At 40.8% G+C, this 26,737-nt stretch overlaps 1 protein-coding gene across 3 annotated transcripts in view; it reads left to right on the top strand.

The window, feature by feature from the left end:
* Positions 1 to 263: 263 nt before the first annotated feature.
* ERICH1 (glutamate rich 1) overlaps positions 264 to 26,737 on the top strand; it is a 48,724-nt gene continuing 22,250 nt past the window's right edge. For all 3 annotated transcript variants that reach the window (XM_075861919.1, XM_075861918.1, XM_075861920.1), the window contains exons 1-3: positions 264 to 537; positions 13,066 to 13,206; positions 17,157 to 17,279. In XM_075861919.1, coding sequence (XP_075718034.1) covers positions 516 to 537; positions 13,066 to 13,206; positions 17,157 to 17,279 — 286 coding nt within the window. In that variant the 5' untranslated portion in view covers positions 264 to 515. The remainder of the gene's footprint in view (positions 538 to 13,065; positions 13,207 to 17,156; positions 17,280 to 26,737) is intronic.

Raw genomic sequence — 26,737 nt, 5'->3', positions numbered from 1 at the left:
ACTTTACAACAGTTCAGTTTGCGTCATGCGCCTTTCTTTCTCCCCCTGCGCGCTTGTAGGTACGTTACTGCATTTTGTCAAGCGAGCATCAGCTGTGCATTTCCCAGTAGCTGCTGCCCAGAGCTCCTGGCTAAAGCGCTCGCTCTGCTTCAAAGATTTGAACGTTTTGCGCATGCGTCAGGAATAAACATTTTTTTTTTATTTTTTTTTATTTTTTTGGTCATGCGCAGTGAAGCCTGCATCCCTTTCTGGGCGCCATTGGAGAAAGGTCGGCCTGAGAAACGGGATTGATGCTAAGCAATGAGACAGTAGGCGTGGCATTGCTCGCTACACTTGCCTCTGATTGGTGGTGTTTCAGAAAGGGGGAAGTGTGTTGGTTATAGTCTTTCGTGGGCGGGGTTAAAGAAGTAAATCGATGACTTCCTTCATGCAACGAGTTGCTTTTGTTGTGCTCGCGGTGTTGTGTGTAGCTGTGACCTGACGCTGATCCATGTTCTGCTAGATTCACCGGCGCAATGTCCTCTGCCAGGAAACAAGGTAAACATAGACTTCTGTAATGACTATGCGGATGATAGATAGATAGATAAGATGTCTTCACTAATGCATGTGATAAGAGGCCGTCTTCATTATTCTGTATCCTTCATGTCTTCATGCATAACTTATATAAACTGGGGAAAGTTCTGGGAAACGAATGCTGGTGCCCTGTGGCTGCAAGAGGGACACTGGTTGGCACAATTATTAGGGTACTTTCAGGGCCAGCTTTTCTGCTGCCTGAGGCGAAAATTGAAATAGCGCCCCCTAGATTTTGATTGACATCCCACTGGCTGTTCGGGTATGTGCAAGCGATGAGAGGCTTTTACGTCTGAAAAGACAGACTGTTTTCAGGAGAAAACAGCTGCCTCGTTTCAGACGTAAAAGCTCCTCCTCGTAATATGCGAGGCGTCTTTGACGTTTGTAATCTTGAGCTGCTCTTCATTGACTTCAATGTAGAACGGCTCAAATTACGTTGCAAAGAAGTGTCCTGCACTTCTTTTGACGAGGCAGTAATTTTACGCATCGCTGTTTGACAGCTGTCAAACGGCGACGCGTAAATGACAGGTCGTCGGCACAGTACGTCGGCAAACCCATTCAAATGAATGGGCAGATGTTTGCCGACGTATTGTAGCCCTATTTTCAGACGTAAAATTAGGTATAATACGCCTCGTTTACGTCTGAAAATAGGTCGTGTGAACCCAGCCTTCTAGTCACTAACAGCCTCCTCCAACTCTTGCATATGCGCCGTTGGCATGCTCGGTGCAGCCGGGCAGAGTACACCTCCCTGCACGGTGTATGCCCAAGTAGTACAAGGCAATGGCACATCCGAGGAAGTTGGAGGCAACTGGTAGTGATGTATAACAACCAGGGGGATGTCAGTCAAACATGGAAAGGTGGGTTTGGAGGCAGGACTCTGACTCTTCAGGATAGCGGCACCCCCCATGAAACTTTAATGAGTAATTAGCATATAGTGTGAACCGTTTTAAAAGTTGATTTTATAGATTTTGCTGCATCTGAAAAAGACATACCTGGGAATGTTTGGAAATATTGTCAGGTCATGTATTACTGCATGGTGGTGGTTCAAGGGGTTAAAACTACCTGGCAGGTTCCCATTAAATATACAATGAATTGGAAACCATTCTATCTGCCCTGCAATTTTGTTAGTATAAATATATTCTATATAATTACAGCTCCAGAACAAGCTCATGCCCATATACAGCACCAGAACAGAGCTCAGTACATTTATACAGTACCAGAACCAAGCTCAGTACATATATACAACACCAGAACTGAGTTCAGTACATAAATACAACACCAACACAAATATAGATCAGTTTAGTGCAACACCTGCTGTATAGGTTTGTACGGCGTAAAACGACAGCACCCAGCATGGTCCGAACAATGGTAAGGATATGCTGGGAGTTGCCGTTTCACACAAAAAAAAAATCGTACCACCCATCATCTCGCTGCAGATCATACAGTGACTACATTACTGATTAGAGGCAGAATAAACATTTACATTAAGTGACTCACCAGTGACTATCTCAGATTCTAGTTGTTCTTTTTCGCTTTTCTTTTCCATCCGGTCCAGACCTCTATGATGACTTCTCCCGGCCACGGCCAATTTCTGCAGTTTTCAGCTCAGATGTCTAAAGCTTCTCACTTTTTCAAACATTTCTTCACCTATAAACGAAGATAAAATTCTCATGATGCCACACACTACGCCCTAAATATTAATATAATAGTGCCATACACTGCACATCTAATTATAATGGCACCATACACTGTCCCTGATTATAATAGAACCATACATGGTGTCCCAAACACAGACAGTGCTCCCTGTAGATAGATTCCCCTGTAGATAGTGCCCCCATAGATCTCCCTGTAGACAGTGCCCCCATAGATGGTGCCCTACCTAGATCCCCCTGTAGATGGTGCCCTACCTAGATCCCCCCTGTAGATGGTGCCCTACCTAGATCCCCCCTGTAGATGGTGCCCTACCTAGATCCCCCCTGTAGATGGTGCCCTACCTAGATCCCCCATGTAGATGGTGCCCTACCTAGATCCCTCCTGTAGATGGTGCCCTACCTAGATCCCCCCTGTAGAATGGCGCCGGATGTCGCTCGGCCGAAGACCTTCCATTTGGACTGTGTGGGAGCGGCGCATGCGCCGTTCCCACACAGACGGCGTACACCATAGTGAATCCGAATGGCTCCCGTTCGCATTCTCTATGGGGATGTATGTGCCGTATTCCATCTCTGTATGTGTCGTTAATCGACACATACAGAAATTTAAAAAAAAAATGGCAGCCCCCATAGAGAAGAAAAAGTTAGAAAATAAAAAAAAGTCAAACACACAAATAAATAATTAAAAAAAAAAATAAAACACTAAAAGCAAATTGATATAAAAATTTTTTTTTTTTGCGAAAACCTTCCTTTAAAGAGGTGTAATTCCTAAACCCTGCCTCAAATTAGGATGTGAATACCCTCAAATTAAAGCTGAGAGTCTGCACTTTACAAAAACATATTGAATAAACAGTTATATAATCAATATGGGCTTAAACAGCTAAAATGCCAAAACTTGTCACTGTCCAAATAATTCTGGACCTAACAATATAGATAACACCGGATCCACCATTCACAATAGACTGACACTTCCTGTTCTGTAGAGATCACTTCTCAGCACTCATCTCATTATCATCACAGGCAAGATTACAATGAAAGGTAACACCTCTATATAGATAACACAGGATCCACCATTCACAATAGACTGACCCTTCCTGTTTTGTAGAGATCACTTCTCAGCAGTCATCTCATTATCATCACAACAGGATTACAAAGGTAACACATCTATATAGATAAGACAGGATCCACCATTTATAATAGGTGATACACATCTCCCTTTCTCCCCTACCTGCACAATGACCTCTGCACAGGTGTCCGAGCATGACTAGAACACTCTCCCATAGTAGTAAATGAACATCTCCAGTATACAGGTTCCTACGATCCATGTGATTGCTGTAAAGCAAATCTCTAAATGATGTTAAGCGCTGCTCAGGCAAAATGGCTGCCCCCATGTACAGAACGTACAATGAAAAAAATCTACAATAAAAATATGGATGATACATCCCCGTTAATATACAGTACTGGTTGTGTTCTCTTTTTAGCTTTATAATTTGTGTTCTTTGGAATCCACAATCCGATTTCCTGGAACCTATTGTCCAAAAAATCAAAACAATTCACAATGTAAATGGAAACCAAGAAAGAAACAGTGGTTCTATAATAAAGGTCCAGTAATTCACCTGTCATATCTGGTCGAGCAGTAGAGATGCTGACAGCATAGCATCAGAAGAGATTTGGCCGTCTTCACAGAGAGGCTGTAATATATGCTGTCGCTGATGGGTCGCTTACTGTCATTTTTGTTTCTTACAGACAAATAAATAACTTTGATTAATATTTTTATACAAGACTGTCTGAGTAAATCTTGAATACATTTGATCCTGTGATATTTTCTTGCCTATAAGTTTGATACACACTTCGACTTGTTTACTAGGTGTGTTGTCTGCCTTTATTTTGTAAGGATTTTTTTTTCAAGATTTAAAAGACATAACAAAATGCTGTATATGAGACTCTTCCACAGTGAAGAAAATTGTTGTCCAAATACATAGCATTTGAGTTTACCTCTGATTTCCATGTACAGACCTGCTTTAAAGGGTAACTAGACGTTGAACGGAACTTCTAAAATGTCATTGTGACAAGCCAGAAGTTTTGATTGGTGGGGGTCCGAGCACTGAGACCCCCACCAATTGCTAAAACTAAGCTGCAGAAGTGCTCGTGTGAGGGCTGAGCCGCTTTGTTTCTGTTTGGCTTTTTCCAGAATCAATGTAGCGGTGCGCGGACTCAATAGAAAGCCTATGAGCCCATACTCCGCTACATCGGCTTTCCAGAAAAAGCCAAACAGAAACTAAGCGATTGGTGGGGTCTTAGTGCTCGGACTGTCACCAATCAAAATTTCTGACATGTCGCTATGTCATGTCAGAAGTTTATTGAACGTTTAGTTACCCTTTAATCCTTTTGGCCCCAAAACAGGATAAGATTGCATCGTGTGAGGGCAGAAAAACCTTTCCCAAAAGGCTTATTCCATTATTATGTGGTAAGGTCTTGTTTCAGGCATAACTTTCTTAGAGGGCATGTGACCTGCCCAGCAAACTGCATCTGATATCTTCGTTAGATTGCCAGCACCTCATAGATTCTGATTTTTTTAAATTATTTTTCCTTTTAGTTCCCACTGTTTGAGATCGGTGCCATTAGTTTGTTGCTACATATGCAAATGAGGCCTTTGACTTTCAAGTGGTCAGTTAACGCCACTCACTTGCCAAGGGGTAACCGCCCACTTGACAGTCAAAGGCCTCATTTGCATATCTAGCACCAATAATTCATGAATGGTATTGGCTAGAAGAATAAAAAAAAAAAGGGCCAGAATCGGTGAGGCGCCAGCAATATAGCTGAGATGTTAATTGCAGTTTTTTGGGAAGGTGACAGGTCCCCTTTAAATCTGCACATTGATAAATAAATACTTATCTAGCATATACATCTTGCAGCTTGTAAACAAAACAAACTCCTGGCCTGTCTGGGCACGAACTAAACAGCAGTTTCCCCACCTATTATAAACCATGTGTACACTGTTCCTTGGATCAGGCTTACCACACTATCCTTGTGTGGATTCCAAGACTCTGACCCTCTGCATCTCTTTGGGGCCAGGTGGTAGGCTGTGTATGTTATACATTTTTGTTTCATTGTGTTGCTACATTATCCCTATTCTGATAGATATTTGCATGTATTATGTAGCTGTTTACGCAGTATCAACAGGGGTCGTGAGCATATGTATATTCGGGAAAAAGTAATCTCTTCCCTAATACATACATATGTTGTTGTTGTTCTGTATACCATCTCCGCTCTACCACCCTCCATTAGGCTTTATTCCTCTCCTTTTTATCCTCTACTATATATTTTTATTAATGTATGATTACAATAAAGCAAGTTTCGTACTTTTCATATACACTAACTGGTCCTGTGTATTTTATCGGTTATATTGATTGTCTCACGGGTCACTAATAACATTATTACCAGTACGTCTGTGTTCTATTGTCCGCATAGAAACAAACACCTGGTCAGTCTGGACACTAACTAAACAGCAGGTTTCCTCACCAATTGTAAACCATGAGTTCCTTGGATCAGGCTTTACACACTATCCTTGTGTGGATTACCAGACTCTGACCCTCTCTGCACTAACTGCGGAGCTTTTAAGGCTCCGTAATGAGCCCAGTAGCTTCACCTGAACATACTGGGCTAAGGGTAACGCCTGTATTGTAGTGGGGAAGGGAGTTACAGTTCCCACTACCAATCCTTCCTGCCGTTCCATGGAAATCTAGTCCCAGAACACACATTTAACAAAAGTCTCCTCATACTAGGTTTTTTGAGGAAACCTTGCCTTCTCCCCTCACCTCCATGACCGTACTACAGATACCTGGACGAGTTTTCATACATTCACTAAACATTACCGCCTCAACTTCGGTTCAAACTCTGAACTGTCTTTTGGGAGAGAGGTTCTCTAGACAGATGTCCCTCCTTAGACGATTAATTTGGTATTCTCCTGTGGTGCTGTCATGGAGGGGACAAATGTAGAATTAGTCATACCAGTAATAAGGATTCTACGAATCCTCCGTGACCGCACCACAGGAGTTGCCTAATGGTCCTAATATGGACAGGAAAACACGAGAGGTTAAAAGCCCCTCCCACCCAGTGTTCTCCATTCATTTATAAATAACTACTCCGTCACCTATATGATGCTCAAGAAGAAAAATGTAGTTACTAGGGAAAGGATACAGGGAGGGAAACTCCGTGCTGTCATGGAGGATTCGTAGAAACTGTATTACCGGTAAGACTAATTCTACTTTTTCTCGATTCTTGCATCTCTCCCATCTCAACAAACTGAGTGAGATATACACGCCCTCCAATACTTTTTTTTTTTTTTGCTGCTTGCTAACACTATATACATCAAAAAAATCTCCAAATATATCAGTTTTCACATAGGCCGCTTGATCAGGCACAATAAGCTGATCTTTCCTGTTCTCTGGAGCTCACTTGTCAGCTTTGCTATATATACATGTAACAAGGGCGTGCTATATATACAGATATGGACACACGCGATTTCTTCAACTTTTGGTTTATGTGAGAACTTCCAGGTATTTAAACTGAGGAAGTGGTATACAACTAAGGTCAGGGACGTCAAACTCACTCGAGTCCCCCCTTGATCTATGTATGGTGTGTGAGCATGTCACTCTTGCTCTCCTTTTGCCTTTGCGGGACACTGTGGGGGCACCCATTACTTTGGCAGAATATGGTGCGATGGGTCCTTGCAAAGTCTAGCCACTGCCTTCTTATTAGATCCGCTCAGCGGTCACTGGTTTTAAGACAGGTGGCCTATTTTTAGGCCCCACAGAAAATCTTAAAAGACTTTACAGTATAGCATCTGTTCACACCAACAGGAAGGACACTTCTCCTATGAAGTCACAGCACAATCTTTCTCTATCTTTTCAAGGACTCGGGGACCACACTCTATAGTCCCAATGGTGCTGCCAGGGAAATGCCAATTTCACTCAGGGATTCCTCCCTCACTGTGTTACCAGGAGCTCCTCACACCAAAAATGGCACCTCACCAACTGCCACTGGCTCCGGAGACCTCCTCCCCTTTCAGTCCACCCACACCACTAATGTTAAACACAGACAAGACACACACAGAGGGGACCGACAGGGGAAACCGATGAGGGCACACAAACCACATCACCACAGACAGCAGGCACACAAGGGATATGTTTATAGTTGATGTATGGCTTATCCCCCTTACATACAGGCAGAGAATCGGCTCATTGTCTTTCGAGGGTGGAAAAGTTAATGACTGTTGTATTACTAGAAGTGTAGATCCACTATATATACACTGAGAAGGCTTTGTATGCATCTCCCCTGATTTCTTTGGAGGGGCTGTACTCCATCACATCCTGGAGACTGTAGAAATTAGATTTCTCTGTCAATTGACTGCAGTTCAGCTCAGCTGCCATAAAGTGCACACTTTTTGCTGTACGGACTGCACAGGAAGTACAGGAAGGGATTGTGTCTCCAATATGGCCGCCTCCAGGGAGGTTTTATAAATAAAAAATTAATAGCTACAACATAAAAAAAATAAACACATTAACATTTCTATACTTTAATGAAACTAAAATGAAATAAATGACACTTTCCCTTAAAGCTAGAGCTTGTACATGCACATGAAGTCCTGCCCCAGTGGCACTTGCGAACGGTGAGCCAGGGTAATAAAACATTGTTTTCTCAGTCATGCAACTTGCTAAGTTTAAGATGCCCTTTCCCTCCACTATATCATACTGTCGGCAGTTTTGGGATCTCAAAACTGCTGACCGGTTCCCTTTAAATCTGTTTCTTTACCAGTCTATACATGCAATCCGTTATGTCAAGTCGTTTCTGATCCTTTTTTTTCCTAATAGCGTTCTACTTATTGATTGTCGTGTATATTTCCTGTTTTGGTGATTAATAATGAATTGGGAAGTTATTTTGATCACTAGTAAAAAAAAATTGGTGGGTTTCTTGCGACTGCCGTTTGGTGGTCGCTGAAAACTGCGATTTGCAGTGCGGTCACATTCACTTTTATGCCTGCAATGCAGCTAGCCATATCTAAGCGTTCTTTGGCCGCGCAACCTGTGTTATGGCCAAAGTTGCAGTGTATCCCTAGCCTTATACACACAAGCACCATCGTGCAATTTAGTATCAAAGCGTAATTTATATTTCCTGAATGCAGACAACCTGATGATTGCAGTTGTCTTGATGTGCTGTTGGCAGTCATGTCCACTTTCACGTAACTTTGTGACAAACCGGAATATTTTTTATTTTTTTAAAAAATGTGCTAAAACATAGTTTGTCATAGGGCCTGTGGATAAGGAGACTGTCACGGGGTCTGTAAAGGATGTTGTGAATCCCCTGTGTGATCTAGGGATTTGGCTTGGGGCTAAACCAGATAGTGGAGTCTTAGATGTCCCTAGGTATTCACATTTTTACCGCTATACATGGATCTAGACTTCGCTGCTGGGAAACCAAAGGTCGCTACCTCCAGAGAAGTCTCCCTTGGCAAACATTGACATTTAAAAGGCATAGTACAAGATGAGCAGATGGAATTTGAGGTCACGTATAGCATAAGTCAGGGCAGGTGGTGGTAGTACACTGACTGTTTGTAGAGCCAAAGTTCAGGGCAGGCGGCAGAGGTTTGTCATGGTTCACAAGCAAGAGGTTAGGGCAGGCAAGGGTAGTCAAAGATACAGTTCAATCACAGGAAATTCAACAACGCATAATGCAGGGAATCACTAGACTAGAAAGGATAAACCTAATTGCTCAGGCATTGGAACGTAGTGGGGCGGAGCCTTTTATAGCTTTGGGAAGCTGGGTGGAATATTGGGACATGCTGGCCCTTTAAGAGGAGAAGGGTCATCGCATGCCCTGGCAGCAGTGGTGGACATGTTAGGAGGCGAGTGCCATCTGCATCATGGGAGGCTGCCACTAGCAGAAACTCGAGAAGAGCTGTGGCGGCCAGGAAATTGTAAGTACACGGTGTGCCAGCCGTTACACATTTACACCTAAAACCCAAATACAAGCAGAGGATTACTAAAAAAAAATGTTAAACAATAGATCAAAGTTATGCAACTCTCGCTTCGAGCTGCTCTGACGCTGCGTTCTAGGTATTGTTTAAAAGCCAAGAATCTTAGCTTTAACTTTGCCGACACAGGACGAAAATACTCGTCCTGACTAGCGGGTACTTGGCGCATTAGGACGAGTATTCTCGTCCTGTGTTACAGCCAGTGTCCGCGGTGCAGAGGCTGTATTGCCTGTTATACACAGCCGCAGCCCCGCTCAGTCACTCTTCTCTCTGCCGTTAACCCCTTGAATGCCGTAATCTAAGCTGATTACGTCATTCAAAGCTAAAGTGAGTAGAGGGTCTCCCCTTTGATCGCGTCACAGGAAATCCCTGTGATGCGATCAATGGCTATACCTGGTATGGCAAGACAGCCCAGGGTCCACTGAAGGACCCCAGGGCTGTCTGACTATTTCCTGTTGTTAGGACATACTTGGGTATGCCCTAACAACTGCCTGTGTACAATCAAAACAATTTTTTAAAAAAAATACACAAATACAAATTTTTTCAAATAAATAAAGTTTTCAAAATATTAGTCCCAAAACATGAAATAATATACGCATATTTGGTATCGCCACATCCATAACAACCTGTGCAATAAATGTATAACTTTTATTTATAATCGGTGTATGGTGTAAAAAAAAAAGTCAACTGCAGCGGAACTGCTTTTTTTTTTTTTTTTCTACGCTTTTGCCAAAATAAAAATTTATAGAAATTAAACAATAATATAAATGTACCTACGTAAAGTACAACTCGTCCTGCAAAAAACTTTCTCATACAACTACATCGGACAAAAAATGAAAGTTATAAGCGCCGGGATGTAAAGAGGGAAATATAGAAAAAATTGTTCGTTCCCCAAGGCCAAAATTGGTTGTGTCCTTAAGGACCTAGATCTCAGCTGCTATGAAGCCTGAGCTAGAGTCTTTAGAAGCACTGGTTGAAGTGAGAGCTGCAACCTACTGTAACTCTGCGGTCTATTTTTGTAAAACCTGATCAGAAACCTGAGTGGACACATAACCCTGTGTCTGTTTTTATTTTTCAAAACTGCTTTACATGACATTTTGCTTTTGGAAGATTTGCAAAGCTATATTCTGCAGGTGGTTGCACTACATTTCGATGATGATGATTGGAAGGTTTCTATAACTCATTACATCAATGTGTTTACAATTTCAATACTTTTCCTATAAGGTCACCTACCTGTTCTGGCAGTGCATAACTTGCCATTAAAGCTTGTCAACAGCCGCTTCTGTGTGTGGTTATTTTTTTTCTTTAGGGGGGAGCTTGGTTTTATGCTCTAAATCACCTTGCTTCTTGAAGTTTATGACAAGGACATTGTATTGTCAACCGCTGCAGGAATTGACCATATTATTAGAGTAGGAAATCCTATTACTGTCATTTAGCATATCACTTGCAGTGTCAAAATATTGTGTTACAATTTTACCTGCAAGGTTTGCATTGTATTCTGTCTGTCAGCATTAATAGGGGCAAACTCTTCTGCATTCCCACTAAGTAGTCAGAAGCCATTTATCATGTTGCACACTACAAATAATAGTGCTCAGCCCATTTACAGTTTTTTGTGCTTACCGTGCTGCTAATGTTGTTCGTTTTAGGATTTTAGTGAGAGAAGTGGATTAATCCTTTTCATCCCCTTTGTCTTTCTGATCTGTAGTTTCTCTAAGGCTATCTATATACAGCCAGAGGTTAATTGACTTAGGGTAGCCACAATTTTGTACATTGCAACACCACTTTAAAGTGAATTTTCATCCTTTTGTTTTTAATCTATATTGGTCCGTGCTGATTCGTTTTACAATATATCTTTAAAGCGGAGCTCCGTTTTTCTGATCGAGAACTTAAAATCTCCTGTATAGTAATAGAATTAAAAGAAAATATCCACCCCTATGGGGAACTTAGGAGCTTACGGCATTGAACTCGGTAATAAAATAATATGCAGTACGGACTTAAAGAGATCCTTTCACCTCCCCATACATGTGCAGCTGAGTGCAGCATGTAATAGGGAGGGCTGCACAAACCCTGTAGCACTTTACATTTTTCTCTACCTCCCTCCGTTATTTAGATATTGGTGCCGATATATATATATATATATATATATATATATATATATATCTCCAAGAAGAAAATTCAGCAGCACTCCAACGATCAAGGTGAAAAAAAAGTGAAATTTATTGTGCCAACATGGCAATGCAACGTTTCCGTCACACCTTGGGACGGAAACGTTGCATTGCCATGTTGGCACAATAAATTTCACTTTTTTTTCACCTTGATCGTTGGAGTGCTGCTGAATTTTCTTCTTGGATATGCATATGGTCTTTGGATCGGGACAATCAGCTGGCACCCTTCATTACTTGAATTTGTACGTTGAAACAGAGTGCTGCCGTTTTTCTACTGGTGTGTGTGTGTGTGTGTGTGTGTGTGTGTGTATATATATATATATCTATATATATATCTATATCTCTCTCTCTCTCTCTTCCCTCTCTCTCTCTCTCTTCCCTCTCTCTCTCTCTCTTCCCTCTCTCTCTCTCTTCCCTCTCTCTCTCTCTTCCCTCTCTCTCTCTCTTCCCTCTCTCTCTCTCTCTTCCCTCTCTCTCTCTCTCTCTCTTCCCTCTCTCTCTCTTCCCTCTCTCTCTCTCTCTCTTCCCTCTCTCTCTTCTCTCTCTCTCTTCCCCCTCTCTCTCTCTCTTCCCCCTCTCTCTCTCTCTTCCCTCTCTCTCTCTCTTCCCTCTCTCTCTCTCTCTCTCTTCCCTCTCTCTCTCTTCCCTCTCTCTCTCTCTCTTCCCTCTCTCTCTCTCTCTCTTCTCTCTCTCTCTTCTCTCTCTCTCTCTTCCCTCTCTCTCTCTTCCCTCTCTCTCTCTCTCTTCCCCTCTCTCTCTCTCTCTCTCTTTTCCCCTCTCTCTCTCTCTCTTCCCCTCTCTCTCTCTCTTCCCCTCCCTCTCTCTCTCTCTTCCCCTCCCTCTCTCTCTCTCTTCCCCTCCCTCTCTCTCTCTTCCCCTCCCTCTCTCTCTCTCTCTCTTCCCCTCCCTCTCTCTCTCTCTCTCTTCCCCTCCCTCTCTCTCTCTCTCTCTTCCCCTCCCTCTCTCTCTCTCTCTTCCCCTCCCTCTCTCTCTCTCTCTCTTCCCCTCCCTCTCTTCCCCTCCCTCTCTTCCCCTCCCTCTCTTCCCCTCCCTCTCTTCCCCTCCCTCTCTCTCTCTCTCTCTCTCTTCCCCTCCCTCTCTCTCTCTCTCTTCCCCTCCCTCTCTCTCTCTCTCTTCCCCTCCCTCTCTCTCTCTCTTCCCCTCTCTCTCTTCCCCTCTCTCTCTTCCTCTCTCTTCTTCTCTCGCACCGTCCATATTTGATTGGACAGTGTCACAGCCATAGTAACACGCCCCGTTGACTGTTCAGGGGCTTATACATCGAGCTTGAACTCTGATTTCATAGAGCAGTTGAAAACGTGCAGGTTTCTTAGCTACTGTGCTATATTGAAGTTGCATTAAAACTCTTATAATTTCACCATTTTTTATTTTTTATTTCTTTATTGGGTCCTAAGCAATGGTGTTAACAAAAATAGAAATAAGTAAAAAATCAACCCGCATTGACGAGATGGTGTATACAAATAAAAATTGTTATTTAACGCTTCAAGATGCGATAAATTAATTAATTGTCTGCAAAAGAGGGTTATCATACTTCACATTATTTTCTGTAGTGATACGTGGATTTTTTCTTTTACTGATTTGTGAAATATGAACAGCTCACCTTTTTTATTTTTTTTATTTTATTTTTAAGTCCTTCTTTCCAAGGTCTTAACAAGATTGTATCCGAAAACTTCTGATCTCCAAACTGTACCATCCAAAAATGAGATCCTACCGACAGAAACAGGAGGAAAGCCTAAAGAAGCTTTACAGACTCCGATATCTGAGCCAGCAGGTAAGTGTGATTGACTCATGTTATATTATGTATCAGTTATGTATAACCACTCATTATGCATGAAGACGAAATGTATGTGCTATCTTTTTTTATTATATGATTTCTAGATGGTAAAAAAAAGTCTAGCTACAAAAAAAATCCATTTACCCTTAAAGTATTTGTGCCATCAATATACATGGAAATATATAAACTCAATATATATTTTAGAGTAACTTTGTAAAGTAATATTATTAAAATAAATATTTCCTCGCAGAAATATGGTAATTATCTGCTTGTAATGGCACCCCCTGGTGTTCAAATGTATAGGTCTTTGCAAGTCTTTCTAGAGAATGTCAGATGTGCATGCACAGTACAATACAGTTAAAGAAACAGGTATATCTTTAAAGAGGCTCTGTCACCACATTATAAGTGGCCTATATTGTACATGTGATCGGCGCTGTAATATAGATTACAGCAGTGTTTTTTATTTAGAAAAGCAATCATTTTTTACGGAGTTATGACCTATTTTAGCTTTATGCTAATGACTTTCTTAATGGACAACTGGGCGTGCTTTACTTTTTGACCAAGTGGGCGTTGTGGAGAGAAGTGTATGATACCGACCAATCAGCGTCATACACTACTCCCCATTCATTTACACAGCACATAGTGTTCTTACTAGATCACTATGTGCAGCCACATATACACACACTAACGTTACTCAACTGTCCTGACAGTGAATATACATTACCTCCAGTCAGGACGTGATGTTAATTCAGAATCCTGACACTTCGCTTACGTTTGTGTGAGATTTACAGCAAGGCAAGCATAATCTCGAGATTACGCTGTAAACTGTCATTTAAAACGAGATTACGCTTACCTTGCTGTAAATCTCACACAAACATTAGCGAAGTGTCAGGATTCTGAATAGACATCACGTCCTGCCTGGAGGTAATGTATATTCACTGTCAGGACAGTTGAGTAACGTTAATGTGTGTGTATGTGGCTACACATAGTGGTCTAGCTAGAACACGATGTGCAGAGTAAATGAATGGAGAGAATTATATGACGCTGATTGGTCACTGATTGATCAGCGTCATACACTTCTCTCCACAACGCCCACTTTGTCAAAAAGTAAAACACGCCCAGTTGTCCATTAAGAAAGTCATTAGCATAAAGCTAATATAGGTCATAACTCCGTCAAAAATGATTGTTTTTCTAAGTAAAAAACACTGTTGTAATCCACATTACAGCGCTGATCACATTATGTACAAGATAGGCCACTTACAATGTGGTGACAGAGCCTCTTTAAGGATAGACATATGCCTAACTTCTACATCTCAGAGTACAGACTTCAAGCAGTAAGGGTTAAAGCCATTAGATAATCTCCTCACAAGTCTGTGCTGCTCTCCTCCTTATCAAGGACAGAGATAAGAACTTCAGCACAAGCAGTGAAGTGATTATCTGATGGCTATTTTCCTCACTGCTTGCAGTCTGTATACCTCTTACTGCCCATGCTGGGCTTTCATTCTCTGTTTGTTTCACTGATCATAGCAGAAGCTGCACATCTAACGGAGCTTTACTGGAATGACGTGCAGAGACCTATACATTTGAACACTAGGGGGTGCTATTACAAGAAGATAATTGCCATATTTTTGCAAGAAAAAATTGTTTTACTAACAATACTTTACAAAGTTACTCTAAAATGTATATTGAGTTTATGAATTGCCATTTCTATTGATGGCACGACCCCCTTAAGATTATGTTGTCTGAACCAGCGCATCTTACTAGTGTCATAGCTACCGTTCTTAAAGGGTTTTCCCTTGTGTCTATATTTTGCTGTTGCATACTTCTTATATCACCCCTGTTTTTTGATTACATCCCAGAAAACATGCCCAGTAGAAAACATTCCCACCACGTGGATTATCTTGTATACAGGCGGTGGAGTGATTTCTACTAATGTGCAGGCTAGCCAACAAGAATCAGGACACTAGAAGCGGCTTCCTCTCACCAGCACTGGACACATTAGGTGGATGTTCTGAGAGGGTTTGAAAAAAAATAACAGGGGGCACCATAACAAGTATAAAGCACAGATACAATTGGAAATGATTCCAGTTTAAAAAAAAATTGTTTTTTATGATCCTTGTGTCACTCTTGTAAGGCTAACATTGAAAACTCCATAGGATATATGTTTTAATGTCCGTTCTGTAGTTGCGTGTAGAATGGTCTATCATCTTTATAGCTTTTACAGACCTGGTCCCATGTAGGGTGCAGTTAATATACCTAGTGGATTTTATTTTTTTGTTCACAATAAATGGAAGCCTGTATTACAGCATGCTCCTATAATGTATTTTCATTTCTTTTTTAGAGACACCGTCTTAACACATCAGATCAAAGTGTTCTTTTATAAAACAAAAAAATTAAAATTTTCAGGACAAAAGAGGGATTGATGTTTCAATGGAAACATTGTGCAGACAAGACAGGATGTTCTGTGGCTGATAAATTGTGCTTTTCCATGCCTAGATAATAGGACTGTGCATGAAAAATGGAAATAATTCCCTTTCCCTTCAAACTCATTATGACAATTTTGTAGGAGTCTAAAAATGAGGAATATGTATAAGAAAATGTAAGAATTTCTAATAATATTACAGTTTTTTTTTTTCTTTTCTATTAGTCTAGTCTGTTTCTACTGGTATAGTCCTTTTTTATAATCTTTTTTTTTTTTCTGTAATATTTAACATTTGTTCTATAATAGTTGTAATTTGAACATGATGGCTTTAATTGTGTATTTAATGGTTAAATACAACATTATGTATATGAATCATTATCCCAGTATCATTTTTCTATTTCCTTTGTAGTGTTAAATGACACTATTTAGCAGACTGATTCTTTGTCACTCTCAGCTAAGTGTCATAACCTTGGGCTGTGGATATGCCATAAATATCCAAGCTCAGAATACCCCCTTTAACCACAATTTTTAGGACCATTTTACATGCAAATGCTATAGAAAAATGTTATAATTTTATTTTCAAAGTGGACAAAAACGCGTGGTTTCAGAGCTTACTGAAGTTTCTTAGCGCATCGCTGTAACCTCCGTTCTCCTATTTGTTACCTCCGCCTAAGGCCTCATGCATCGGCCATATAACGGCAAAGTACAACCTCTGAGTTCTACAACGCTGTAATATGGTGGCAATACAAGTCCATTGCCTTTACTGTACCGAACAATGCATCAAATTTCACACAAAAAAAATATCAGACAGAAAAAATGGTTCCATGCACCATTTCATGCTTTACGTATGGAGGTATTCTACCCTAAAAGCACACTCGACCCCTGACAGAGCATTGATTGGCAGCACACAGAGGCCTCCGTCTGCTGCCGTACAGACATAAGGCCTAATCCTGTCACATGCAATATCTACTGCAAAATTTTTGGATATAACTGACAGGTGTTATGTGAGAAACAAAATCGCACATCCACAAAAAATGAAAACTAAACTAAATATATCCTTTTCAGTTGTCAATTTTGTCCTGCGTGTAAAGTCTCTTACTGCCCTCTTCTGGCAGAGAGTTTACAGTGAATCCGTATGTCCTCAAAGGAACATTTCCTATATTCATTATAGATATACATTATAGTAGAATTTGTTTATACACTTTTGTATTTGTAATTAAAGAATGGAAATAATTTTAGTCAGTTTCTTATGAATGTATATGCCTTTACCAAAACTGTTTTTAATACATCCTATAAATACAAAATACCTCATATAAAAACAGTCTGTTCCCTTTTTTTTTTTTTTGGAGTATTTGGTTTTCTCTATTCCCAAAACAGGTAATTGTTGTCTCTTCATAAGACTCATATCAATATTTGTTAAAAAAAAAAAGTTCGAATTTTGTGGTGACATCATCAGTGCACTTGTACTCCAGATAGTCCTAGTCAAACCTTTAATCTAATACATATTTTTAATGTTCTCCTGCAGTTATTGAAAAGTTAAACCTTTCTAAACAGAAGGTATTCACTGTGAGTCTTCCCCCGGATGACTATATACCACCTCCTCAAAGTGAGATCAAACCTTCCGCCACTGAAGATTCTGATTTAGAAGGTAGTGTATGACATTATTTTTATAGTAGACTTCTTCAGTTTTGTATGTGAATTTCTGGTGGTACAATATTGAAAAAATGCAGTGATTTACCTTTTACAACTACAAATGTTCAGTTGCTTTGTATATTTCCTTATGATTGATGTATGAGATTTACAATGCATCATTGGGTCAATCTCGGTTTCAACCCTTCTACCACAGTAGAGTCTTAAACATGAAGTTTTGATGGAATAGTGAATTTAGTGAAGTTTGCGGTCTTACTGTTAGGGCTTATTTACACAAGCGTGTTAAACGTCCGTGGGACGGCCGTTTATACAGCGGCTGTCCCACGGACCTATGTAATTCAATGTGGCCGTTCACACAGCTGCCGTTTCAACGGACCGTGTGAAAGGTCCGTGCGAAAATAGGACATGTCCGTTCTTATCACGCATCCCTCCATAGACTCTCAACTATGGGGGATGCGTGACATTGCGTCCCGAAGCGCATGAGCACAGATGCACCTCGGACCTGAAAAACTGCAGTTTTTCATGTCCGAGAAGCGCACCGTTCGTGTGAATTAGGCCTTAGATGAAGACTTAGCTGCCTGTGTCGCTGTCCTCCTATTTTCTTAGAAGTAAATAGAATAACAAACACTTTTACTATAAATTTTAATGCTCAAACATATGAAACATAAAATATTTTTTCATAAAATGATTATAGAGTGGGTTTATCATCGTAAGCAGATTTAAATTAAATGTCTCAAATATTAACTCCTTCAGGGCCTAAGGAATGTTTTAGCATTCCCACATTCTGATCGTCATAACGGTTTTATTTTCACTCTATCATAGATGCGTGAGGCCATGTTTTTTGGCAGAACAAGTTGTACTTTGTTAGGGCACCATTTTGGGGTACACATTTTATTTTTATGAATATTTGTTTTAACCTTTTTTTTTTGTACTTATTAACCCCTTAATGACCGGGGCTGAAAAGACCTTAATGACCAGCTAAATTTTTCTGTTTTTGCCTCTCTGCGTTTCAGCAGCCATAAAGTTTTTATTTTTTCATTGACGTGGCTGTATGAGGCCTTGTTTTATGCGAGAGAAATAGTATTTTTTTTTTCCCACATTTTTTTTTACGCCGTGAATATAGGAAAAAGCGATTCTCCGAATCGTTTTTTTTGTTTTTTATCCCGTTCACGTTTCACGCTAAATAACCCATTAGATTAATTCTTCAGGTTATTACGGTTGTGTAGATACCTAATATGCGTAGGTTTTTTTGTTTTTATTTAGTGTAGGGGCAATAAAATGTATTTAATGCAAAATAAAGACTCTTTTTGTGACTTTTTTTATTTATTTATTTGTTTTGTTACTTTTTTTTTTTTTTAATCCTATCAGGGGATAACTTTATTTTTTACTTGTAATGTATTAGCATACTTCTGTACGCTAATACATTACACTGTGTCACTATGACACAGGCTTCTGATCGGGCAGCACATAGTGTGCCCGAACAGCAGGCACATGGAACAGACAGCCCTGGGGTCCTTTGTAGGTCCCCAGGGCTGACTGCAGAGGGATTCCCCGGTGTTTGATTGCATCACTGGAATCCCGGTGATGCGATCAAAGAGGGGAATTCCCTTTGATCTTGCCGCGGTCACGGACCGCGGTAATCAAAGGGTTAAACAGCTGGGGTCCGAATGTGTGCCGACCCCAGCTGTGTTCAGGAGGCTGCTCTAAGATCAGGAGCTGTTAGCGCTCATCCTCTAAGCAGGAGCTGTTACACTCACGAGCGCTCATGAGCCTAATCTACAGCGACGCCAAAAGACGTCTCTGTAGATTAAGCACCCGCACCGCCTGACGTCAAAAGACAGTGGGCGGTCGGGAAGGTGTTAAGAGATTTTCTTTTATTGATGTTTGTTTTTTTTCACATTGTAATATACTGGCCTATAAATCTATCCGAGTATATAACCCTCTGTATCCATAAATCTGCCAGAGCAACTGGCTTTAGTAACAGAATGCTCTAGGATCCTTTAATGGACCCTGGGCTCTATTCTGTTTTACCTCTTCTATGCTGCAGTCAGCATTGACTGCAGCATATAAGGGGTTAAATGGTGGAGATGAGCGGTTTCTCTGGTCTCCGCTGTTAGATTGGAAAGTGCGACTATGATTGGCAACTGCACTCTTGGCTCCTGGATCAACGTGCTGTAATCGTACGGCTCTGTGTAGTAACTAACTCCTGCCAGCACCCTAATAATATAGAGTTTGAGAAAGTGATGGCATATATCCATTCACTTGAATGGGCCTGTGTTGCAGTTCCCTGCACAGTGGGTGGCCGGGAGCGTCGCTGAGCAAAGCAAAATGGTGAAGGCGCCGCAGCATTTAATCAGCGCTGTGTCTCTTTTATTCTAAGGATCAGTAGGGGATCTGGCAGTTGGACCTCCACCAATCAAAGTCATGACATCCTATCGATCACTTTCCAGAATAAGAAAATCCCTTTTATATAAGGCCCAGGTCACATTCATAGTCTTCGGGGCCTACTCTAAACTCCAATTTTATATTTGTAACAGTTTGAGACCTCTACCCCATCATTCCCTAGTTCACTGGTTATTTTTCCAAGATGATGTTTCTATAATGCTATATTGTGATCCCAGGCAGACTTCATGTGTGTACATAGTCTTCATTTGTCACCAGTAGTAATCAGGTTTCTTTTGTTTTATACATTTATTATAATATTCATGACAGTTGATGTGTGCCGTGGAGCTTGTCCAGCAGAGAAAAATAAAACCTTTCTAATTTATATTTGCATGTTGTAATTATTTGTTAGGCGAAGCACTTGAAGAAAAAAGACCTAGGGAAACTTCAATAATATGAGATTGGTGATGTGTGTCCTGGTTTCCAATTCCTCAATGATATCAATGTGCGCTCAGAGATATTTCTAAGTGACTTCTCAGCAGCGCAGAATAGTTCTTAAAACATGCCGATCTTTTATTAAAGCAAATGTCTGGAGAAGATGTGCATCAAAGTGCATTTTTAAAATGTTTTGTTTTTAATATAAAATATAATGTTTTACTTTATGAAGTAAGTTTTTTGCCTGATTTTTTATTTTTTTTTTCCACCATTGAAATTCATCTAAAAATCAAGACTTTGCAATCGCAACCCCCCCCCCCCTAGTCTATCATGTGGTCGTTCCTAGATCCCCGTAGGATTGCATTCCCCTTGTATTCTAATCCAAATAGGCCCAGAAGATATTGGGATGTGACTATGGGAGTAACTTAAACAAGATTGATAGAATTGGAAAGAGGAGAGTAGAAATAAGGAAAGACCAAGCTGGTGACTAAGAGGCTAAATGCTGGACTATGGTTCCAACCTCCCCAGTTACAGATGATGGCACGGCAATGCAAGCTGCTGCTCTGCCATGTATTAACCAGTTCAGGACCAGGCTATTTTGTGCCTTCAGGACCAGACACCGTTTAGCCATTTTTAGCACGTGTTAGTGAAATGGCTATAACTTTTTTATTTGTTGGGCTAACGACGTGATTTTTGCGACGTTTTTTCCATAGACAATGCAGGTTTCTTTTTTATATAGTTTTTATACACACCTTTTTTGCGATTTTAGAATTTTTATTCATAAAGTTTGAAAATAGTAAAAAAATAAGCTTTTTTATGTTTCAGCTATTTTTTTTGGTAATAACATAGTTTTACCCTAAAATAGACCTTTTATTTGTGATCGTCATTGTCTACCGTAAATTTTAATATATTACATGTCTATATTAAGGTAATTGGGTCAGCGCTAGCGTTACAACAATGATTGGCGGGGGGGGAACGTTTTTTTTTGGGGTGGGTATTTTATGTGTATTTATTATTTAATTTTTTTTTGCACTTTACTTTACTATTTTTTTTATTACTATGGTCTGTCCCTCAAAGGTCAAAAAAGACCTTTGGAGAACTTTATATATATATTTTTTTTTCTTTCTTTTACACCATGTTTTTCCACTGGAGCTGCACAGCAGCTCCAGTTACAGGGGAATCAGCCCTCTCATAGTGACTATTGTCACTAATAGGGCTGTGCTGGGTCTAGTAAGACTCAGCAGCAGTCTGTCAGTAATGGCACCCGGCGATCATGTGACCAGTCACATGATCACCGGGAGGAATAGAGACCGCGCCGCTGCTGCTGTCTCTATTCCTATACACAGCGTTCATTGAGCGCTGTGTAAGAAGACATCGGAGAAGACCGAAGCAGCGAAAGCTGCTCCTATCCTCTCCTCAGGGTCCCCGGCATTCACTGACAGTCGGAGACCCTACATTCAGCTGCCCGATCGCGCGAGCAGCAAGTTAAAACCCGAGCCGTAAAAAGTCTATGGCTCGGGTTTTAAGGACCCTGACCGCTGGCCGTAAAAACACAACCAGCGGTCGGGAGACAATTAATACTGTATGGAATAGTATTTATTTTGGTGGAGATGCTCTTTATTTTTCTTCCAATGAAACTTTACAGTCCTACTGGAAAAAAGAGGGGACAGCAGAGTTCGCACTCCCACCCAGGGTCCATGTAAGACTGCAGCTGTATTCTAGAAGTGCGATGGCATTTAATGTTAATGGGATCATAATATATTGTAATTACTGTGGATAAATCTTCCCTACTATACAAATACTTCACTTTTTAAATATAAATCTAAAGATCTATATACATTACAGTTAATAGAAAAGTGATGGCCCAAATTCTTCAAGCCACACGTGCTCTTAAACCTTTAATAAAGTGACAAAACAATATGTCTATAAGGCCTCATTTACACGAGCGTGTGCGTTTTGCGCAGGCAAAAAAACACAGCGTTTTGCGTGCGCAAAAGGCACTTGACAGCTCCGTGTGTCATCAGTGTATGATGCGCGGCTGCGTGATTTTCGCGCAGCCGCCATCATAGAGATGAGGCTAGTCGACGTCAGTTACTGTCCAGGGTGCTGAAAGAGTTAACTGATCGGCAGTAACTGTTTCTGCACCCTCGACCAGTGAATTCCGATCACAATATACACCAACCTGTGAATAAAAAAAAGACGTTCATACTTACCAAGAACTTCCTGCTTCCTCCAGTCCGGTCTCCCGGCCGTTGCCTTGGTGACGCGTCCCTCTCTTGTCATCCGGCCCCACCTCCCTGGATGACGCGGCAGTCCATGTGACCGCTGCAGCCTGTGATTGGCTGCAGCCTGTGCTTGGCCTGTGATTGGCTGCAGCTGTCACTTGGACTGAATTGTCATCCCGGGAGGTCAGACTGGAGGAAGAAGCCGGGAGTTATCGGTAAGTCAGAACTTCTTTTTTTTTTTTTTTTACACGTTCATGTATATTGTGATCGGAAGTCACTGTCCAGGGTGCTGAACCAGTTTAACTCTTTCAGCACCGTGGACAGTGACTGTCTCCTGACGTCGCGTACCGGAACATTTTTTGCCGGGTTCGGTCAAAACGAGTTCGGCCGAACCCGGTGAAGTTCGGTGCGCTCATCTCTAATTTGACACTCCGTTTGGATGTTTGTAAACAGAAAAGCACGTGGTGCTTTTCTGTTTACATTCATCCTTTTGACAGCTCTTGCGCGAATCACGCAGTTCGCACGGAAGTGCTTCCTTGCGGCATGCGTGGTTTTCACGCACCCATTGACTTCAATGGGTGCGTGATGCGCGAAAAACGCACGATTATAGAACATGTCGTGAGTTTTACGCAACGCACTCGCGCTGCGCAAAATTCACGCATTGTCTGCACTGCCCCATAGAGTAATATAGGTGCGTACGACACGCGTGAAAAGCACTCGCGTATATTACGCTCGTGTAAATGAGGCCTAAGGCATGGTTTTTAGAGACACCCATCTAGTAGCGCGTTGGACCTCCTCTGGCCTTCAGAACCGCAGCAATTCGTCATGGCATAGATTTTACTAGCTGTTAAATTGTTCTGCAGAAATATTGACCCATGATAGCTTCAGTTGTCGCAAAATGTCATGCTGTCAAAGGCTAAACAACTGCCATGAACTGATGAACTTGGTTTGCTACAATTCTTAGGTGAGCCCCACTGTTCAGATGTATGTCCACAGGTATTAGAGGACCTAGCGTGTGCCAAGAAAACATTCCCTTCACCATTACTCCACCAGTCTGAACTGTTGACACCTGACAGGAAGGGTTCATCAATTCATTACGTTTGCACCAAATTCTGATCCTCCTATCCATACGGTGCCACGGAAATCTGATTCATATGACCAGTCGATGCTTCACCTCTGCTCAGTGATCTAATTTTTGCGCTCTTTTGCACACTGGAGTCTTGACTGTGTTTCCCTTAGACCGCAATGGCACTCAGACTGGTTATCTGCTGTTATAGCTCATCTACTAGTTGTGTGGTTGGGCACGTTAGTTGGAGCACCAGCGTTTTATTCGGCTGCAATTGTCTTGACTGTGCACAAAACGATTCTTGATGACATCCTCCTCTGACCCCTTCTTTTTTTTATTTTTTTTTCCTGGATGTTTTTCCTCAATCACCACTTCTGTAAATACTGGCCCCGGCTAGTCTAGCACCAATGAACACTCCTTCTTCGAAGTTTTTTTTTTGTGTCGTCCCCTCGTCTCGTCCCCCCCCATTCTAATGTGGATTCACACTGAAACTAAACAATCGAAAGCTTGCTCACTTGATTTTATTCTGCATTCCGGGGTCTAATTTTCATACCGGAAAGCTACAAACGTGAAAGAGCATGTGTTCCTAATAAAGTGGCCATTCAATGTATATTTCTATTTTTGTTTTTTTATGCTGTTTTAACCCCTTAATGACCAGGCCATTTTGCGCGTTAATGACCAGAGATTATTTTTTGTTTTCTCACGGTTGCATTCCAAGAGTCGTAACTTTTTTTTTTTTATTCGTCGACATAGCCTTATAAGGGCTTGTTTTTTGCGGGACGACTTGCAATTGCATCATTTTTGGATGCATATAATATATCAATGAACTTTTATTAACTTTATTGAAAATAAGCATCTAATCCAGCATTGATTTTCACGTTCTAAATTTATGCCGTTTATTATGCAGCGTAAATAACATGTCACCTTCATTCTATGGGTCGGCACGATTACGGGGATACCAAATATGTATAGGTTTTATGTTTTCCTTCATTTGCACAATAAAAACCCCTTTAGAAAAAAATTACTTGTTTTTGCATCGCCGCATTCCAAGAGCCATAACTTTTTATTTTTATTTTTCCATCAATATGGCCGTATGTGGGCTTGATTTTTTTGCGGGCCAAGGTGTAGTTTTCATTAGTACTATTTTGGGGTATGTAGGACTTATAGACTAATTTTTATTTTTTATGGGGGGGAATGGGAGAAAATCAATTTTGCCGTTTTTTGCGGGGTTTTTAACCGTCATGAACTAGCACATGACAGATATATCAGTCGTTAAGAGGTTAAACATGCTTTTGATTACCATATTTCAATAAGATGTTTTTATACGTAGCATTTTCTGTTCATGGCTTAGTAGAGTTTGGTTGAATTAGATTTACTTGCTATATTATATATTCTGTTTTGCATTGCTTTGTAAAACTGTTCTATCGTTAGACTTCATGAACAGTGGAGTTAGAAGGTAAATTAAGGGGACAAAAATAAGGAACATAAATTATGTGAACCCGTATACACATTTATTCTACTTTTGTTCTCTGCCATAAACATCAGTCAGTTAGAAATATATTTTGTAAAATGGTTTATGTAAATGAAGATGAAGGCAGTATGAAAAAAGCCGGAAAATATTTTTCAATTTTCCATTGAATTTAAGCAGTTCTGCTACTTTCTGCATTTCTCCGTTTAAACATATTTATGCTTTGTTCTTATTTTCTCTATGCTTTTTGGAAATATCTTTTTGTCTTTTCAATTAACCTTTTTATACGCCACAAAATTACCCCCTGTCTTATTTAATGAAGTAGAATTCCAACAGCATTTTAGAAACATGGAAATGTTTATAAAACAAACTGCAGCTATATATTTCTGGAGAATTGTCTGTGTGTAGCTCGTGAATTCCCAACCCTAACCCGAATTCCCAAGTGCTTTCTAAAATGGTCTCATTTCAATGTCTATTTGAAGTCTGTTAAATATATTTTGCCTAGATATTTACCCTTAGCACTTGGGGTTTTGTTTCCCTTCACGTTCAAGATATTTTTTGTACGATGCATTCAATTCCAATCACAGTGTATTTCTAACTTCTGTTCTAATCCTTTTCTTAATAGTAGATTTATGCCCTGGTACAATAAAATTCCTTTAATCCGGCATTAATTGGATCTGGGTTCACAGATTATTAGAAATACTAGAATAAAATTCTGTGCTCTGCATGCGTTTACTGAAGAAGTTTCATCGTTTTCACTTCAGATTTTACTCGCAGGTTGCCATGGGTGACCGGTAATGGACAGGAGTATCTTTGTGTACCTCATGGTTGTCTTTAGATGTGTGTGTGTCCATATATGTTGGTGAGTTTCATCCTTCTAATATACACCTTTTACTACCCTTACTGACAGGCTGAGAGCCTTTACACAGAAGCAGAAAGCTGCATTCATGGACACATATCTTATCGTCCCACTGAATTGACAAGGGTAGGAACCCGCAAGGAAAGCAGAGAGAGAGAGGGTCCCCCGCACCTGCATCTGGCGCTACATTGTATTACAAGGATTGAGTTATTTGTGAGAAATGTGCCTCCATATATGTGGAAAACTTAAGTAAAATTGTGACTCGAGCAAGCCTGTTAAACTGCCACACTTTAGCCTCATGTCTTATTTTGCACCCATAACATCAAGGACACCCCAAACACCATCAGGACAGGAGCAGACACACTGAGTGTCCCAGGGGAAATCAAGAGACTACCATCCTCATTAACCAATGCAAATCCCCTCATCACTAGCTGTGAGCAGGCCCTGAGGGAAAGGGAAGGCCTGTTGGCCATCGTGATCTACACTGAGATCCAAGCCGGCTGCTGATTTGTGGGCCTTCGCCTTTCCCCTTTCCCATCATTTCTCGGGTCGCACGCTGTATATGTATGTGTGTTTGTTTGTTTATGTATGTATATTTATATACTTTTAAACGGTTTTCGGTTGCAGAAAATGAATATGCGATTAGTGGAGCTCTTAACTACCTTGTAGATTGAGCTGAATGGTGGAGTAAAGTGAAAGCTGTAGGATAGCACCTTCCCACTTAAAGAGGCTCTGTCACCACATTATAAGTGGCCTATCTCCTACATAAGGAGATCGGTGCTATAATGTAGGTGACCGTAATGCTTTTTATTTAAAAAAAACGATCTATTTTTACCACTTTATTACTGTTTTTAGATTTATGCTAATGAGTTGCTTAATGCCCAAGTGGGCGTACTTTCACTTTAGACCAAGTGGGCGTTGTACAGGGAAGTGTATGACGCTGACCAATCATCATCATGAACTCCTCTCCATTCATTTACACAGTGCATAGGGATCCTGTTAGTTCCTTATGTGCTGTCTT

The sequence above is a fragment of the Rhinoderma darwinii genome, chromosome 4 (assembly GCF_050947455.1).
Source record: "Rhinoderma darwinii isolate aRhiDar2 chromosome 4, aRhiDar2.hap1, whole genome shotgun sequence".
NCBI classification, from domain to species: Eukaryota; Metazoa; Chordata; class Amphibia; order Anura; family Rhinodermatidae; genus Rhinoderma; species Rhinoderma darwinii.
This window is presented reverse-complemented; position numbering and strand designations above follow the sequence as displayed.